This window comes from Nematolebias whitei, chromosome 11, assembly GCF_014905685.2.
Source record: "Nematolebias whitei isolate Nwh7 chromosome 11, NemWhi1, whole genome shotgun sequence".
Taxonomy (NCBI): Eukaryota; Metazoa; Chordata; class Actinopteri; order Cyprinodontiformes; family Rivulidae; genus Nematolebias; species Nematolebias whitei.
The window spans coordinates 23464529-23483059 of NC_056508.1; the positions used below are offsets into that span (position 1 = coordinate 23464529).

An 18531-nucleotide genomic window follows, 5' to 3' on the forward strand; every position below is an offset into this window, starting at 1 on the left:
AACACAGATAGAAGCAGGTTCAGGCAGGGGTCTGCCCTGTCTCCTCAACAGGAGCTTTAGGCTGTTGCCTATTTTGGACGGTCTGACAGGGAGTTTTGTTTACCTCAACTCATGTGTGAGTCCTTGTGCATGTGTGCTCATGCGCTGCATGTGGATGACTGTGCTTCTGTGTGTTGGCATGAGGCAAGGCACCAGCCAGCCACCCCTACACTCCAAAACACACCCTTTGGCAACAAGTAATAGCAGTTCCAAACAAAAGGAAGGAGTTGTGTGACTTGTGGAGGTCAACTTGCAGTGCCACAGAAGCAGCTGACCTTGAAATGAGCAGGGGTGTTTGGGGACAGGTGGGGGAGGGCAGTGTTTAAGAGTGCAACCTCAGTGCCAGAGGCCAGGAGGCTGCCTAATGACTGGCACACCATGCTATCCATCACCATGCCACTGCCAGGGCAACTGCCCTCGCATAGCAGAGTGCACAAGACTTTGATCACCTATGGAATCTAAAGCATTATGCAGACTGTAAAAACATGATATGAAACATATAAACCTGATGCACGGGTGTTTAATATGCACAGGAAATTGTGCAGACATATGTGAAGATACACCCGAGACATTCTAATAGGCATTCCTCACACAAACAGCATGAATATGCAGTCAGTGCTCTCAGACTCACAGCTCATTGCACTCATTTTGCATGCATACTGATGAACTTACACCAACTAACATACAGATATCTGCCTCTTGCCGCTCATTCACGTTCTATTTATAATTTTGTGTGGGCAGGCTGAAATGCAAAGCCATAGATACCTTCATAAAAAAATGCACCAACACCCCTCCCCTCATCTTTATGACTTGATGCAGACTGTTTGTGACAAAACAATTGTCTCCTCTTGCTTTCATCTTATTTTTCAAGTGGATTTCCCTGCAGCCTGCTTGCCCCATATAAAGCGTTGTCTCTTCTCTTTCCTCCTTACCCTATTTTTTCCTTTTTCCCTATTTAGCATCAAGGTGAAAAGTCAGGCTTTCCCTATACCTGGCCCCATGTCTGCTCTGTACTCCTGATGAGCTTTGAAGCCCCCAACTGTTCATTATGGGTTGTTTTTATCACAGAGAGGGAATGAGGTTTCCCTCTGCACTCCCTGGCTCATCCACTTTCCATGAAGCATCCCCTCTCAATTAAGAACCTTTCATGTTAAAGGTGTTCTTATCGTTGGTGTGCACGAGTTGTGAAAGTGAGGCCTGCTGTGGAGCAGAGCTGCCGAATGACAAAATTAGTGTTGTTACGCTCATTGTTCTTTCTCTCCTTGTTTCTGTTTCTACAGATCTCTATCTTAAAATTCAGTCCTTTGCTGCTTTGGTTGCTAATGAGTTATGGTGGGCTGTTGGAGGTATAGGGGCTACACTGAGCAGTTTTTAGGAGATTTATGGCAGGGTCACAGAGGTTTAATGAGACAGTGGGCATATTACAAGACCATTTATTTCAGGTTCTATGTAGAGTTTACTACCAAGAACAACTCTAGTAGAATGTACATATATTGGTGCATGTATAGTACTTTCTACTAGAGTTTCCCTTTATTAAATCTTCTCACCTCAGTATTCGCTGTGACATATTAAGCACATAGCTGAAGGTCACTGTAGTTGTCAGCACCAAAATGTGACTCATCTTTGTCTTTGCCTCCATTAGTGATTCTGTCTCCTCTCCCTCCTTGTCTTTTGGAGTAGAACAGGGTGTATGACTCCAGGACGAGGTAGGCAGTCACTGAGAGATTGTCGGAGCACTGGCTGCCTTTAAGTGCGTGGGTGCCAGAGAAACCTGTTGCCAGGCTACAACGGCACCTTTATCCTTTGGTTGCGATGACGATGCCTTGCATATCTCATACACACAGTGTTCAGAACAGTGTGCAATCCATGGCACTTTTCATGCATATATTTTGCATTTTGTTTTTGACTGGTGCGTGATTTTATATCTGCAAGCATGCCTTTGTATGCAAGTTTACTTCTGTGCATTTGTGAGTGAGACTGGTGGAAAGAGGGTGCGGGAAGATGCTCCACCTCCCACTCAACAGGCCTTCCGCCCCCATGGCTGACTCCCCAAGACTCTGCTAGTAATTAGCTCAACATCTATCCATCTGTTCTAGGGAGGCACAGTAAACATTAACACAACACAACAACATCAGAATGTTGGCTAGACACAAGCATACATGATAAATTCATGCATTAATTTGTGTGAGTGGTTGGAAGACGTGTCATTCAATATTGAGTTTTCATGCAGCCATGATATCACACAAACACATTTTAGCAATATAAGACACTTCTAAGGATGGTAAGATGTTTTAAAATTGGTGATGCTGCTAATATATATTTTTATACTTTACTAATTTGACTATATTGATCAATCCTTTTTTCGCTATTTGCCACAGAGTAACACTTACAGTAATTGTTAATCTTTAACTTGATCTGTAAAGTTGTTTAGCTTTCTTCCATCTTCTTGTGTAATCCTAGACTAAGTTAATTGTGTTAAGATTGCAAAACATTGCAAGATTTTACAACCAAAAGTGATTTTGTAATTAAGGGCAATCATTAATGACCGTTGTTGTAAGTTTTTAAGTACCTGTGCCAAATTCATGAAGACTGGTCCAAAAACATTCTGAAAGTTAAAAAAACCTAAATCCCCACATTTTTCTCATAGCGATAGTTAATGTGTCCCCTAAATAAAACTTTGTAAGTAAAATGTGTTGATAGGATGACAACTACCACATGTTTGTTTACCTAAGGAATCAGCCATTAGCTATGTTTACATGCGCAACATTTTTTGACCGGATTGAAATGTTTTCAGATTGTGACTGATAAAAGGTCAATAATGGTAAAGTTAATTGAAGAGCTGTTTGGGGAAATCAGACAATTTTAAGGTAATGGTATGTATTTATGCTCATATTTGTTGAGTAAAGTATACAAATAAAATATTCGATTGAGTTAAAACAGTAAATTTACCAGTCTAGAAATTTTGTAAAAACCATGCTTGTTTGAACATTGAGCTCATTTTCATGGAGCAATCAATGACATTTAAATATTTTACTTGTTTTTTTACTTGTTTTTTTTTACCTTTTCTTTGGTGTTTAACAGCAGATTCACATTTGTATTACCATCTCATTAGCTATGTTTACATGGACATACGTAAGTAATCGGATTAAACGGTCATTCGGAATAAAGATGCGTCACGTAAACTCCCCATTCGGATTATTCTTTGTTGATTCAGCTCAATCCGAATGAATTTGTAATCTGAATGAGAGGGGTGGTTTATGCCGATTCATAATCTGAACAGTGTGCTTGTAAACACTTAATCTGATCATTTTATTCAGATCGTGGAAAACTGACCTGACTGCGCATGTGTGACCTGTGTCAACGTCAAGTATTTCCACCTGGCTAGATGCTAATGTGTCGGGGAAGCAAAACTGGTCGGTGAGCGACACAACATTTCTACTAGAAACTTAGAAAGAGCTCAAAATGATCAGTATCACCTGTAGCTCAGTCAGGGAGTGCAGTAACGTCTCCACCATCATTAAAACCTGTCGCGGGTCCATTTTGGGTGCTCAGCTTTGTTTACATTCATCACAGAAGTAGAACTTCTTCTTCTGTGTTTTTTTAAGGAGATTTTACCACTCTGCACATGTCAGTACTTCTATTCTGAATAAAAGCCAGCTGCATGTAAACACTTGTTGTGAACGGATTGTGCCCATGTAAACAATACATTTGGATTATTTTATCCGAATACATTTCAATCCGATCAAATAATTTTGCACGTGTAAACATAGCTAATGTCTTTTTCAGTTCAATGTGTGTCAGATTCTGCAATATTTGTTTACCTGCACAGACTATGGCCAGCTGAACTTAGGCTCGAGCTTCCATGTTGTTTTCGGTAGACTCAATCGATTGCTTCACTTGTATGGAGTTTCATCCCACTTTTTGGAGTTGCATATAAATTAGTCTGGAACCCTACTGGAGAAAACTCCTTCGAACGGCACCATTTGTTAAAATACAGGATAACATTTTTATAATTGATTTCACACTTTGCAATGAAAAATTTTAAGGTCACTGTCTGTCACCAAGCTGCTGCCTCTTTGACAGGTTTGGACGGTGAATGGAAATTCAACAATCACCGGAACCTGAAATCTTGCCTGAAACCCAGCTTGAAATCTTTTGTACCACAGGTTTCTGCAGTTGTATTGCACTCCTCCCTAGCACTGAGGAAGTGAGGTTGGAAAGCTGCCCTGAGACCCGCATGGGAAATGAGAGAAGGAAAAAAAAAACTATTGAAAGACTACATTACACAATTAATCAATAAGTTAATGAGATCTCATTTTCTCTGGAAAAAGATTATCCAGGCAAAAAGTTCTCCCCCTCTCAGCCTTTTCCCTCTCCTCTTGGAGAACAAACTCCTGATATTACACTGTAGAAAAAGAAAGCAGCCAGCAGGAAATTAAATTAAATTACCATCTTGATAGATTTATGTGGCGCTTTACATTTTCATTGTGTTGTTTTCCTCGCAGAGTAGAGGTATAGGCTGGAGTTGGGAAAGAACAGTTAAAAATGTTGTAAAGTCAGAGGAGAGGAAGAAGTAAAACAGAAGTGGGGGAAGGATTCGGAAAGTTCCAGTATATGCCTCTGGCTTTTTGTCTGTTTCCTGAAGAAAGCAGATTTCAAATAGTAAAAGGCAACAGTGTCAAATGTTGTGTTTAGGTGAGTCATAAGACTGCATGGTCAGTCACATCTCAGGTGTGTGTGCCAGATATTTGTTTCGCTTTGTGTATAAAGGTAGCAAACAGCTGGAAATGTGGGTGTTGAATGGAGGAAATTGTGCGTAACCGCAAGAATGATTGTTCTCAACTAATCCATGTGCGTATTAAGCGTATGAGAGTCTGTTACGCTATGCTAATGAGTTTCTCCGAATACAATCTGCGCTTGTGTGTTTTCACACGCTTTAAGCATGTTCCATTCTATCTGTGCACGTTCCCCTCCCGCCTGCATTTTTACGCATCAACATAAATGTCTGTCTGCTCATAAATGAATAAAGCCATCTACATTCTGCGCTCTCAGTTTAAGTAAAGATTGAGGGCATCTCTTGGTTATGGACACAGCTGGTGGTGCCATCTGGGGGCGTCACACACCTCCTGTGCCATCTCCATCCATTCAGGGCAGCAGCCATCACCTAGTGTCCGTACCAATGACAGAGGACAAGGAAAGCTGTGGCACAAGGCTCGGCGATGTCCAGCTCTGGCTTGTGGTAGTTGTGGGAAATGTCATGTCTTTCTGAGACCATCTTTACACAACACTGAGCTGCAACAGTTCAGACACATCCAAGAAATGAGCGAGTTGTTTATATATTTAGGATGTTTACAACCATATTGTATTTGTATCTGCATGTGACAGCCACGCCCCTGTCTGGTGTAACAGGGAAGCAAAGGTGGGGAGGGGCTGCTTCTCAGATTAATGGTTCACACTGAGAGGGAGCACAGACCCACAGTAGCTGCACCTTGATTTATTTGCCACTTAGTACTGATGAAGCTTCAAACTGCAGTCACACACACACTCATCACAGCATTTTTCTCGATCAAAGTCCAAACTGGTTTGTCTGTACTTGCATCTTGTTTAGATGAGCGTGTGTGCAGACAATTTAGTGTACCGGTAGCTTCATGTGGGTTAAAAAAACTAAATCTTTTCTGAACATAGCAGAAAGCTTTGGAGGAACACACTCCAGAAAAGACCAACAACAAAAATGTGTTGATCTGCTTCATGTGTTTATACTTAGCAGTGCCTGGGTCAGTTTTACTCAGAGTGACTTCATGTATTGACCTATCATTTTTAGTTGCAGAAGCCAGATGTGACAAAAAGTCACAGACTTTAAGGGTGCATTCACACCAGCCCTGTTTAGTCCACTTTAATCGAACTCTAGCTCGTTTTCCTAGGAAGTCCGGTTTGTTTAGGGAGGTGTGAACGCGCCATCGAACTCTTGTCACGGAACAAAAAGGTGAACTCTGGCCCGGGCTAAAACCTAGGTCTCGGTCCGGTAGAAGCGAACTCCAGCGTGGTTCGAGTACAGTGTGAATGTAAACAGACCGAGCCCCGCTCCGCAGGGTAAACAAACACACATTTCTCTGACCTTATATGGAGCCGTCAGCTGCCTTGTGTGAAAAACAATATTCTCCATGGTCTTCTGTCTCATCTTCTGCTCATGCTGAGTCCATTTTTGAAAAATGACAAAATATAACTCCTAACTCTGCTAAAACTTGATGCCACTTGGTTTTTATTTTTATTTACAGAAGAAGAAGAAGACGTGTCTTCAGAGGTTTTTGTGTCGTTTCTTTCAGTAGTTCTTGGTGCAGCGCCCCCACAGGCGAGCGGGGGAATAGGTTGGTTCAACAGGTTGACTGGACTGCACAGTGCAGTGTGAATGCAAACGCACCAGCTCAAATGTAAACAAAACGTCATGAATATTGGTCCCGAACCGAACCGAGTCTACCGGACTATCTGGTGTGAAAACGACCAAAGTGAACTGGAGTTACTGGGAGAGATCACATCTCTCCAGTTTTAGCTTCTCTCCACTGGCTCCCTGTCAAATCCAGAAATTAATTCAAAATCTTACTATGAACCTACAAAGCTCTCAACAACCTCTCTCCATCTTATATTACAGATCTTATTGTTCCATATTTTCCTAACAGAGCACTTCACGCTCAGACTGCAGGTTTACTTGTGGTTCCTAGAGTTTCCAAGAGCAGAATGGGAGGAAGATGTTTCAGTTATCAAGCTCCTCTCTTGTGGAACCAACTTCCAGTTTCTGTCCATGAGGCTGACACATTGTCCAGTTTTAAGACTGGGATTAAGACTTTCCTTTTTGATAAATCCTATAGTTAGGGTCGGCTAATAGGCTTAAACTACTAGAAGACAAATTAACCTCATGTCCTTAAATGAATTGTTACAATTAAATAGTTTTCATTTGGTACTATTTCTATCTTAACATGTGATTCTTGACCTGCCATTGTGTATCTGTTCCTCTCAAACCCAGCTGGTTGAAGCAGATGGCCGCTTGTCCTGAGCCTGGTTCTGCTAAAGGTTTCTTCCTCATGAGGGAGTTTTTCATTTCCCCTGTCACCTTCATTCTTGCTCAAGATGACAGTTCTGTGATGGAGTTAAATTCAAAGCAGTCGGTCTGCTCCTCAGATAAATAATGTTAAATTGATGCACTGAGATATATATATATATATATATATATATATATATATATCAGTGCCCTGAGACGACTTCTGTTGTGACTTATATCAATAAACTGCAATGAATTGAAAAACTGAAACATGGAAAGTTTATTTTTTGAGTGCTTGATAATCAAAGTGAATTGCTATTCACACCTGCACAACATTCCTTTAAGCACTGCCTATTATTCATAAACTGTCAATTTAGAAAATTTGCTAAGGTAACCCTGTGACAACTTGCGAGCAGTAAATTGTTGAGTTTTGACTTGGTAAACACAAGCGGAGTTAATTGAGGGCATCATCCCACTATGTGGGAGGATTTGACAAAATGCCATAAGTGTGTTACATGAGCACACATTGTAATTAACACACACACACACATACAAGTGCACACACATGCGTTACAGCAGACACATCCAATCACACGTGTATTCTGAGATAGAGTCACATAATGAGTAAGATTATTGCAGATTGCTGATCCTAGATTTGTTCTGCTGCTTGGTTTGAGGCTTGTGCATTTCCTTGTCTGTTTTTAGTCTCTATTGTCTGCGTAAGGGTTTTCATGCAGCGATTCAAGTTTAGCAACACAGCTTGCTTTTTCCACATAAAAGCACTCGGATCTGAGCGGCTTTATCCGTTTGCTCTAACAGCTTTTTGCTGGTTTGTTCTCACCGAAGCCATGCAACAGACATTTGAGCATCTGGTTGAACTCACCCTATGCTTTTTTCTGTTTTTTTTTTTTCTGACAGAATCCTGATATTGTGCTCGTCCACTATTTGAATGTTCCAGCCATTGAGGATTGTGGGAAACCGTGTGGACCTATCTTATGTTCCATCAATACAGACAAGAAGGAATGGGCCAAGTGGACCAAGGAGGAGCTGATTGGCCAGCTCAAGCCCATGTGTGAGTATTGAAACAAAGTCAATAAGTCCAGTGACTTCTATTAATGCTCAGTAGCACATGTTACCTTCATGCATGCATGCTAGTCATCTCTGTGTGTTTTTGGCAGGTGGGGGTTTCATGTTCACTCATATGAGCTCACTTCTAGAACACCAAGTGCCCTTGGCAGCTCAGTCGAGTGCATTTGTCCTAGTATTCCTACAATATTATGTGAGAGTGTCCTCTTCTTGAAGCCGTCTGCTTCACATGGGTCAAAGTTCAGCTTTTCTCCTTGACCTTTGGCAACAGACTGAGAGTGCAGCTCCCCTCAGTCTGGACCGTAGAAGCAGTCAAGGCAGAAGGGAGGGCAGTGAGCTGGATATTGATTCATGTTAGTGCATGTGAGCAAGAATATTAGACTCATCAGAAATCCCTTGCCAGCCTTTCTCTTGTCTTTTTCTCCCTCCCTTGCTCCTGAATGGATTGTTCCCTGTTGTTATTAGCTGTACCAAAGCTCACCGACGTGCACTGTGTGTTTTTACGACTATACATCTGGGCAAAGTCTGAGGTAATGTTTTGGAAAAAGCACGGCTTTTGTCTGATGTTGATGATAATATCCAAAAGGGGATTTTGTGGGACATTAAAATTTTTTCAGAGGGCTCCTAAAAACGCCTTTAACAGCCAGCCTGTCACATGGGTGTGTCTGGCAGGGGCCAGCAGAGCTGTGACTGATAATCCAATGGCCAATTATTGGCGATGTGGCCAGGTGAAGAGGAAGGTGTCAGCAGCTTTACAAGCCTGTACACATGCTGGCTGCATACTGAGTAGGTGGTGCAGGCTATGGCTGGAATCTGGATAATACTGTTCCCCTCAACACAGCATTAGTTTGAAGACATTTTAACATAAAGTCTTACCTCAGGACAGCGTCAGAGCATCATGGACCTACTTTATTCATTACGTCTGTGGCTTAATGTAAAACTCAAGCACCATTTGCAATAATGCGTTTAGTCATTAACTTTAGCAGTTGTTGGGACAAAGAGAGTGAGATGCCTCCTAGCTGCCAGGCTACATGAGGGGGCTACATAAAGAGTAAGAATTCCCTTTCCTGCTTTCTGTCTTCCTTCTTTATTTTCTTTTCCCTTCATCCTGGAGCATGTCAACATGGCTTCATGGATGAAGCAACATTGCCACCTAGTGTTGCTGCATGGTTTCAGCCTACATCCTCATGAACGAGGCTTGCTGTCATGGTGGATCAACCACCGTTAATCCTAAATCATATGTTGTTTTGTTGTTTTTACCAGAAAGACACATTTTTTTCACCATATTGAGCTAAAATAAAAATAAAAAATCATAGTGTTTCCCTTTTTTATGTTTTAAGAACTTCCAAATTCTTGAGAAGGCTTTCAGATATAAAGGCGAGATCAAATTGATTTGTTTTCCGTGTCAAGAATTGTGGGCTTTGTAGCAAGGCACTTGTACTTATGATCAATGCTCAGTTGAGAAACTGATCTTTGATTTTTTTTTTTTTTACTGTGGTGCTGAAGCTTATTCATCTTAGTAGCTTTTGCACAAAAAAAGTTGTTTTGTATTCCTGTTATTTGTTGTGATTTGTTGCGCAGCACTAAACCATTTGACACAATTTGGATTTATGAACGAGTTAAGCTTGTTCAGTCTCTATAAACAAATCACACTTATAGCCTCGATCATTTTCACATTCAGAGAGGCTCACACAGTCATTCTGAGTATGAGCCCTGTGAAACAGCCATGTCTGACCTCATCATCCTTTAAGACCCCGTGGTGTTGGATGAGAGGCGAGAGGCAGGGTGGAGGGTGAAAGAGAGAGTCATCTCGCCTCAGTCACGTTGCAGTTTTATAGACAACACAGCTAGTTTGCTTTAGTCCAATGCAACAACCATACAGAACTCCCAGTCTGCTGGAAGATAACACGAGCAGCTTTAACAGACAGACAGGAGGCAGGTCTCCAGACTAGACAGATGAGGCCATCAAAGATGGACACCACCATCTTAGTCTACCGTATGGATCAGTTGTGTTTGTCATTAGGGCTGCGTGCTGCAGCTCATGACAGCATGCAGTCATAAGAATGATCACATGATGTTGTTGTTTGGTGCCTCTGCTCCTCCTGGCTGGGTTTAAACCCAGTGGCACTTCTCCTGTCATGTCTGCTTTGGAGCCCGATGCTCAATGAGATGAACAGACACGCAGACACAGTGGTAACTGTTCATCAACATCCCACAGCCTCCAGTAGTGACACTCGTCTAGATGAGGACAGCTGTAGCAATCTGGAATGAGGGATTAGGGATGAGAGGAGACTGGATTGTTTTGGATAAATAGTTACAACACTTCTTGGTGGACGCAGGTTGATGCATTAAACCAGGGGTCTGCAACCTTTACGATCAAAACAGCCATTTCTGCACATCTGTTCATTAAACGTGTCTGGAGCCACAGTACCTGCTACAACTGGGATTCTCAACTGGTGGCCCATGGACCACTTTAAGTTTGTTGGAGGGCGATTTTCTGGACAGTAGGGGGTGATTTTATAAAACTAAAAATATCTAATGATTTTTAACATTTATTGGTATTTTTACATGCTGACAAAATAAAAGACAAGGTTCTTGTAAAAGGAAAAATATTATAGTTTTTGCCCAGTTTCTAAAAACTAAAACAATAAACTATGCATTCTTATGTGATTTTTTAAATTGTAGAAAAAGTACATATCCTACTTTGAAGAAATAAAGCATAAAGTGAACGTGAGTAAGTTTTACTCCTTGTAATGTTTCTAGTATTCATATATTTGCAAAATAAATTACAGGAAAACTGCTAAAACTGGCCTTTTAGGTGTTGCTATAACAACCATTAAAATTCAGTTTTATTTCAGTTTTGGTCAAAGCTCGAAAGAGCCGCATGTGGCTCCTGAGCCGCATATTGCAGACCCCTGCGTTAGACTCACCGTTCTGTTACCTTCTCTCGATCAGCAGAAAAGATGCTCCTCTGTCCTGCAGTTTCCTCTGTTTTCACCAAAACTGAGAAGCACTTTGAATATGCCAGTCTTCGTTGTCTTTTCATTAGGAATACTTTCGTCAACTTGTTTGTGTCGTTTGCGTTGCATCTGTCAAAAGGTTAATGACGAGTGAAGCTGCATTATTTAGTGGAATCTCCAGACGCAAACAATTATTTGTGCAGTAATTAAACTGACATTAGATAAAGGTCTTCTGTCATAGCTGCTGTCCATCTTTTATTCAGCTCACTCACTGTGGGTAAACATCTGAATTAACCAAACTTTTTAAATGTTTCCTTCCTAGTTGTTGGGGGATCATTATGTCAACAACTCTGCTGACACCTGCTGGTGACCAGCCTGTACTACTAAAATACATTGATGCTTTTAATCCACATCACAGCTGTAGGTTTTATTTTTCTTCTATTAAAGTAGCTCTAAATTGTATGTGCAGTACGCTCAACCTCTTACCTGGACCATCCAGTGCAATCAGACATGCTCTAACCAAATTCTCAATGTTTTTGTGGGCTTTAATATCTTTTTTTTTCTTCCGCATTGAACCTAAAGAACTACTTAGGTGATGAAGACTTGAATTAAAGCAGATTTGATAGTCTAAATATGATTCTCCTCTGAAATATTACCTTTTCTGTCGCACTGGTTGAGAGCCTGAGCCCTGTAGCGTTCAGTGGTCTCTCCTACTACCTTTTATAGCCACTAAAAGCACTATCTGTCTCATCAGAAGGCATGGCAGCTTGACAAGTGGAGCAATGAAAAGTATTAGCAGGTGCTAGTGAGGTGTGACTAAGGGAGGAAAGGAGGGGAACTGGACTGGAGGAAGCTTTCTGTTCTCTCTTGGAGCAGCAGCAGATTCAGCAGCAGTGACTTGGTGGGTTTTCCTCAACACAAGCTTGTCTAAACAGTGTCAAAGGTCAGAGTAAGGGTGCAGAGTGCAGAGGGTTCATTAGCTCGCCCTGCGCTCAAACACTGAATCAAAGAAGAGAAAAGGCTGGAAGGAGCTAAGTACTCCATCACAAGGGTTAACATCATAGTAAGGGGACATTAGAGGGGAATAACTGTAGGGAAACTCATTGTTTACTACAAAACTGAGAGTGGTACCTCTCAAATGCCTGTGTTACAATTTTGTTATGCAAAATTTGAGAAGTCGTTCATTTTCTTTGGAGGAAAAAAAATCAGAAATGCAATTGTTGCTGCTCTGCTGTTTGAACATGGCTGCTTTTAGGGAAGTGTCCAGTGAGGCGTTCAGGCACAGACAGCGAGGGCAGTGTGTGGGGTGGGAGGCTGGCGTGGCTGGTGGTCTGTTGAGCTGGCTGACATCTCTGTGTCCTCCTCTCTCCTGGCAGTTCATGGCATCAAGTGGACTTGCAGCAATGGGAACAGCAGCTCAGGCTTCTCAGTGGAGCAGCTAGTGCAACAGATTCTGGACAGCCACCAAACTAAGCCACCTCCCCGGACTCACAACTGCCTCTGCACGGGTACCCTGGGTAAGGGCTCGAGGGCGGGGCAGTTTTATTTTATGTTTTTACCTCACGTGAAGAATGCAACATAAAAAAAATAAAATATAGGTTTAGTGTTTGAGACAACGTAGCAAAGTACAGCAATGTTTTGGGGATAAATAGTGCTGACTAATAATTGTCAAGGTCACACCTGAAGTTACTCACCTGCTCTGAAATGTTACAGCAATATTTGAACATTCAGCAAAACAATGTTGAATTTAAACATATGGGCTATTTTACTTCGGTTTGCAAAGTTTTAGTTTTTCAAACTTTTTTTTTTTTCATTTAAAAAGTAAACATGTATTAAAAAGAACATAACAAATAGTTGACCAGTGTCAAAACTATTTGTTAAATTCTGTCTTTTTTTTCCTGAATTAATTGCCAGGTCTAAAGAAGGTCTAAAATCTAAGGAAATATTAGAAATGTATCGGGCTTATACAGATTATAATATCATACTTAGAATTGTTTTAGAAACATATTGTGCATGTTTAAAAATTCATATCAGACACAGAAACAAACAAAGAAGAAAAGAAGAACACATTGATTTTTTTTTTTTTTTTTGTTCATTAAGCTCATTATCTGCTGTGTATGGTATATAAAACCAATTAATTTGATCTAATTTAAAAATAGGGGCAAATGAACAGAATAATACATTTTAATATCATAAGAAAATCATATTTTGTTTATTTTGAGCATAGATTTTAGGCAGGTATTAAAATGCTGTACAATAAGCTAGATTTACAAAAATAAGCACCTAAATTTCCCAAATTACAGCCATTTAAAAAAAAATGGGTGAATTAAAATAAAAATAAAATGTATGTGCTTTCTAAGTTGAGTTGTCTGTGGCCTTTTTTAACTTGGCTGACTCCAAAATTTAATCAATTGTAGTTGAATATCCAATGAGCATTTCCTGAACGTTTCGTCAAAATAAGTTCCTGTGGTAATTAAATATTTTACTAACAGACAGTGTTAAGTCCAAAATGTTACTGACAAATTGAAACAAGTTGCAGCTACTACCACAACAAATTTGATGTCATATCTGTAAAAACTGACCAGGTCATAGCCATTTTTGTGTTTTTAAGGTCAGTTAGCTCTAGTAACTTTTTAAAATGAGTTTGACTCAAAGTTAATCAGTTATAGATCCACTGAGTGGATAGTTTATGCAAATGTCATTAAAATCTACTAAAGGGTTCATGAGACACGTGCAGATACAGACAGGAGAAAAAATAATTGTCTCTCTTTTACCTTTTAGTAGCAGACAAAAGAAAAATACACTAAATCTAACTGAAATCACTATTTCTCGTGGCCACACGTTGCCTTCAAAACAACAGTTTGTCTTGATAAACTTGCACAAACCCATGATTTACGTTGAAATTTATTCATATGTTTGAACAATTAATTGTGCCAAACAGGTGCTAATGATTTTCATCTTCATACAGAGGATGAAACATTTATTGACCAAAATACAAACAAGCAAGGCTTAAAACTGGAAAAGTAAGACAAACTCTGCAACCATGGCAAGATTTAGGAAGATAGTTTAAAGTCACAGGTCAAACAACACAAGACACAGTCTCTAATAACATTTCTAACCTACCATTTATTTCCAAAATACTTGAAAAAACAGTTGCAGCCCAGGTTCACAGTCATCTTTCTGATAAAAAACTGTTTGAAGAACTTCAGTCAGGTTTGCGCCCTCTCTACAGCACCGAGACAGCTTTGATTAAAATCACCAGTGATCTCCTGGTTGCTGCCGACTCTGGATTGTATCACTTCTCATCCTCCTTGACCTGAGTGCAGCATTTGAAATTCTTCTTGATAGAGTACGTTCCATTGGTTTTTCGGGCATTGTTCTGAATTGGTTTCATTCTTATCTCTCTGACTGTCAGCACTTTGTCCAACTTAAAAACTTCAAGTCACAGTCCTCCCCAGTTATTTCAGGTGTACCACCGGGTTCTGTTCTTGGTCGTCTCTTGTTTATCATTTATCTTCTTCCACTTGGTCTCATTTTTAGAAAATATGGTGTTCATTTTCATTGCTATGTGGATGACACCCAGATCTACTTCTCCACCAAGTCCAACGCCACCCTTCCTTTTGGACTGCCTCTGTGAAATTAAATTATGTTTTAGCCAAAACTTTCTTAAATTGAACTCCAAGAAAACAGAACTTATCCTTATTGGCACCAAGTCTACAGTACCTTATCCAAATGTAACAGGTTCACAATTAAAGTTGATGATTCCACAGTTTCTCCCTCCCCTACAGCTAAGAGTCTGGGTGTCATCCTCAATAGCATTTTATCTTTTGAATCTCATGTCAATAACATTACTCGGTCTGCATATTTTCATCTTCAAAACATCAATCATCTCCGTTCATTTCTTACTCCCACCAGTACAGCCATCCTTATCAATGCTCTAGTCACCTCTCGATTAGATTACTATAACTTCCTCCTCTCAGATCTTCCCCTTAAAATCATCCTTAAACTTCAGCTAGTCCAAAACACAGCTGTTCGGATCATCACCAGAACTACTTCAAAGGAACACTGGTTACCCATAAAATATTGCATTGACTTCAAGATTCTCCTTCTCACTTTCAAAGTTCTCCATAACTTGGCACCTCTGTACCTCACTGATCTTCTTTGCTATTACACACCCGCCAGAATTCTTTGCTCCTCCTTATCCATTTCTCTTGTTATACCTCCTGCCCACATGACACCTATGGGATCCAGAGCCTTCTCCCGCAAAGCCACTCGTCTCTGGAACTCTTCCACAGCACATCCGTAATTCTGATTCTCTGTCCTCATTTAAATCTAATCTTAAAACTCACTTTTTCAAACTTGCTTTTTCTGTTTAATGTCATCAAGTTATGTTTTTTTTTTTAAACCATTGATTGTGTTTGATGTTATTGAAATCTGTCTTTTATTGTTTTATTGTTTTTATCTTTGTATTTCTTGTTCGGTGACCTTGAGTGATTTGAAAGGCGCCTTCAAATAAAATGTTTTGTTATTATTATTATTATTATTATTATTATTATTATTATTATTGTTATTATTATTATTATTATTATTATTATTGTTATTATTATTATTATTATTAATAATAATAATAATAATAATAATAATAATAATAATAATAATAATAATATATCAGCACTCTCCATGGTAAATAATTTAAAGCTAACTGAGGTTTCCTGATGTGATACTGAAGCTCTGCTGAAATGCAAAAAGAAACGGAATGTACAGTAGACTTAGTGGTCAGCCAAGGAAACAGTGCAATGGATACAAGACACATTACGTTTGCATGTTTCCATTTGGAATCAGTTCATTCAGCTGTTGTTCAGTCTGACCAGATGTGATCGTCATGGAAGAGTTGTAGGCAGAGAGCCAGATGTTTGATGTGGAAACAAGGTCAAATGACTCTAAAAACATAGGAAATGCAAAAGATTGCAACAAGTGCTCTGAGTTGCTGATGGCATTTTGTTCACCAGCAGTACAATGAGTGTTGGCAGGACACAACAAAGCATCGTGGAGGTTTCTTGCCAGTTTGAGCTATATTTATGCAATTAGAGTTGGTGCTTTGATCTGGATTTGCAGTGTCCTTAATGCTCAGAAATACAAGCAGATTCTTCATCATGCAGTAACATCAGAGAGGTGTCTGGCCCCATATTTATTCTGGGACCCCAAACATACAGCTAATGTTGTTAAAACTGTTTCCAGTCCAAAGAAAAACTGATGATCCCTGGTGTGATTGACTCATACAGAGCTCTGATCTCAACATGATTTAGTGTGTCTGAGATTACATGGGGTGTTCTACAAGATGTGTTGAACTCCTTCAAAAACGATGTGCAAGTGTGTTTAGACAAAATAAAGCTGTTTTTAAGCTTAAAGTTGTAAATTCACTAAATATTCACTTGATGATTTCTGTTGTATCATTTTTCTTTGTCCATCCATCCATTATCTTTCACTTGTTCCAAAGTTGGGTTGGGGCAGCAGCTTCAGCAGGGAGGTCCATACATCTTTCCACAGCCAACTCTTCCAACTCTTCTGGTAGGACTCCAAGGTGTTCCGAGGCCAAACGAGAGACATAGTCTCTCCAGCATGCCCTGGGTCTTCCCCGGGGTCTCCTCCCAGTCGGACATGCCCAAAGCACCTCCCTATGGAGGCATCCAAGAAATATCCTTACCAGACACCCGAACCACGTCAACTGGCTCCTCTTGATGTGGAGGAGCAGCGGTTCTGCACTGAGTCTCTCCCGGATAACTGAACTTAAATCAGTCAATCAACTTTGTTTCTTTAGCACATTTTAAAAACTGTAGGGGTAGCCAAAGTGCTATACAATAAGACAAAAAGACAAATTAATTAATACAATAAAAATATACAAAGCATACACAAAGAAACATAAAAACATACACATGCCAGTTTCACGGCAGATGTGTTAAGATGCCATAAAAGATCAGATCACATGTTAAAAGCCAAAGAATAAAAGTGTGTTTTTAAAAGCAATTTAAAAACAGGAGAGACGAGGCCTCTCTGACACTCAAGGGTAAGTTGTTCCACAACCTCGGAGCAACAACAGCAAAAGCTCTGTCTACTCTGAGCTTCAGCCTAGTTTTAGAGACTGTCAGCAACCACCGATCAGCTGATCTTAGGGATCGGAGTGGGCAGTAAGGCTGAAGCAGCTCAGACAGATATGGTGGGTCAAGGTTGTTCAGGCATTTAAAAACAAACAGCAAGAGCTTAAAATGAATTCTGTAGTGCACAGAGAGCCAATGAAGGGACGCCAGGATGGGAGTAATATGCTCTTGCCTATGGGCCTAAGTTAACAGGTGAGCAGCAGAGTTCTGCACAAGCTGCAGATGGGCAAGAGAGGTCTGGCTAATGCCTACATGAAGTGCATTACAGTAGTCAAGACGAGCTGTGATAAAAGCATGGATTAATTTCTCCAAGTCAGGTCTTGCTAAGATTGGTTTCACTTTTGCTATTTGGCGGAGTTGATAAAAACTTTTCTGAACAACACTGCTGATCTGTTTTTCAAATTTAAAATCAGACTCCAACTTCAACCCCAGATTGGTGACACAGTCCCTGAGATAAAATGACAGTGAGCCAAGATCTATGCTGGGAGATGGACAGCATCTCGGTCCAAACATCATAACTTCAGTCTTGTTCTCATTTAGACTAAGGAAGTTAAGAGAAAACCTTGCCTTAACATCATTAAGGCAGTGTGTAAGTTGCTAGAATGTGTTGTTTTGTGCCATGGGAAAATAGATCTGGCAATCATCAGCATAGAAGTGAAATAAAATGCCATGTTTCCTAAAAATAGAGCCGAGGGGGAGTAAGTAAAGAGCAAATAAAAGAGGGCCAAGGATTGAGCCCTGGGGGTCACCTTGTGGAAGAGGAGCAGTGGAAGACATACAATTGTCAATGTTTTTGCAGAAAGTCCTATTGGTTAAATACGACCGAAACCAATTGAGGGCGACACCCCTGATGCCCACACAGTGCTCAAGACGAGAGATTAAAATCCTGTGATCAACGGTGTCAAATGCAACAGACAAATCTAAGAGCACTAAAACAACAAACTTTCCGAGACTGAAATGGCTCAGTGATACCATTGTCCTCTAAAAATGGTAGCAACTGGTTGTTGACAAGCTTCTCTAATATTTTAGAAATAAATGGAAGATTAGAGATAGGCCTGAAATTGAAGCAGAGAGAGGGGTCAAGGCCTGTTTTTTTAAGTAAAGGAGGTACAAATGCATGCTTAAAAGCCTCAGATACTATACCAGAGGAAAGACTGCTATTAATAATCTTAAGTACACTTGGTCTAATAATAGCAAATACCTCCTTAAACAAACAAGGTGGGATGGAATCTGCAGGGGAACCAGAGGGCCTCATATG

General features: G+C 40.2%; 1 protein-coding gene across 2 annotated transcripts in view; it reads left to right on the forward strand.

The window, feature by feature from the left end:
• The window catches only part of camta1a (calmodulin binding transcription activator 1a), a 389929-nt gene that overhangs the window by 328376 nt on the left and 43022 nt on the right, over nucleotides 1–18531 (forward strand). For both annotated transcript variants that reach the window (XM_037684774.1, XM_037684775.1), the window contains exons 7-8: nucleotides 7991–8144; nucleotides 12495–12635. In XM_037684774.1, the coding sequence (XP_037540702.1) occupies nucleotides 7991–8144; nucleotides 12495–12635 (295 nt within the window). The remainder of the gene's footprint in view (nucleotides 1–7990; nucleotides 8145–12494; nucleotides 12636–18531) is intronic.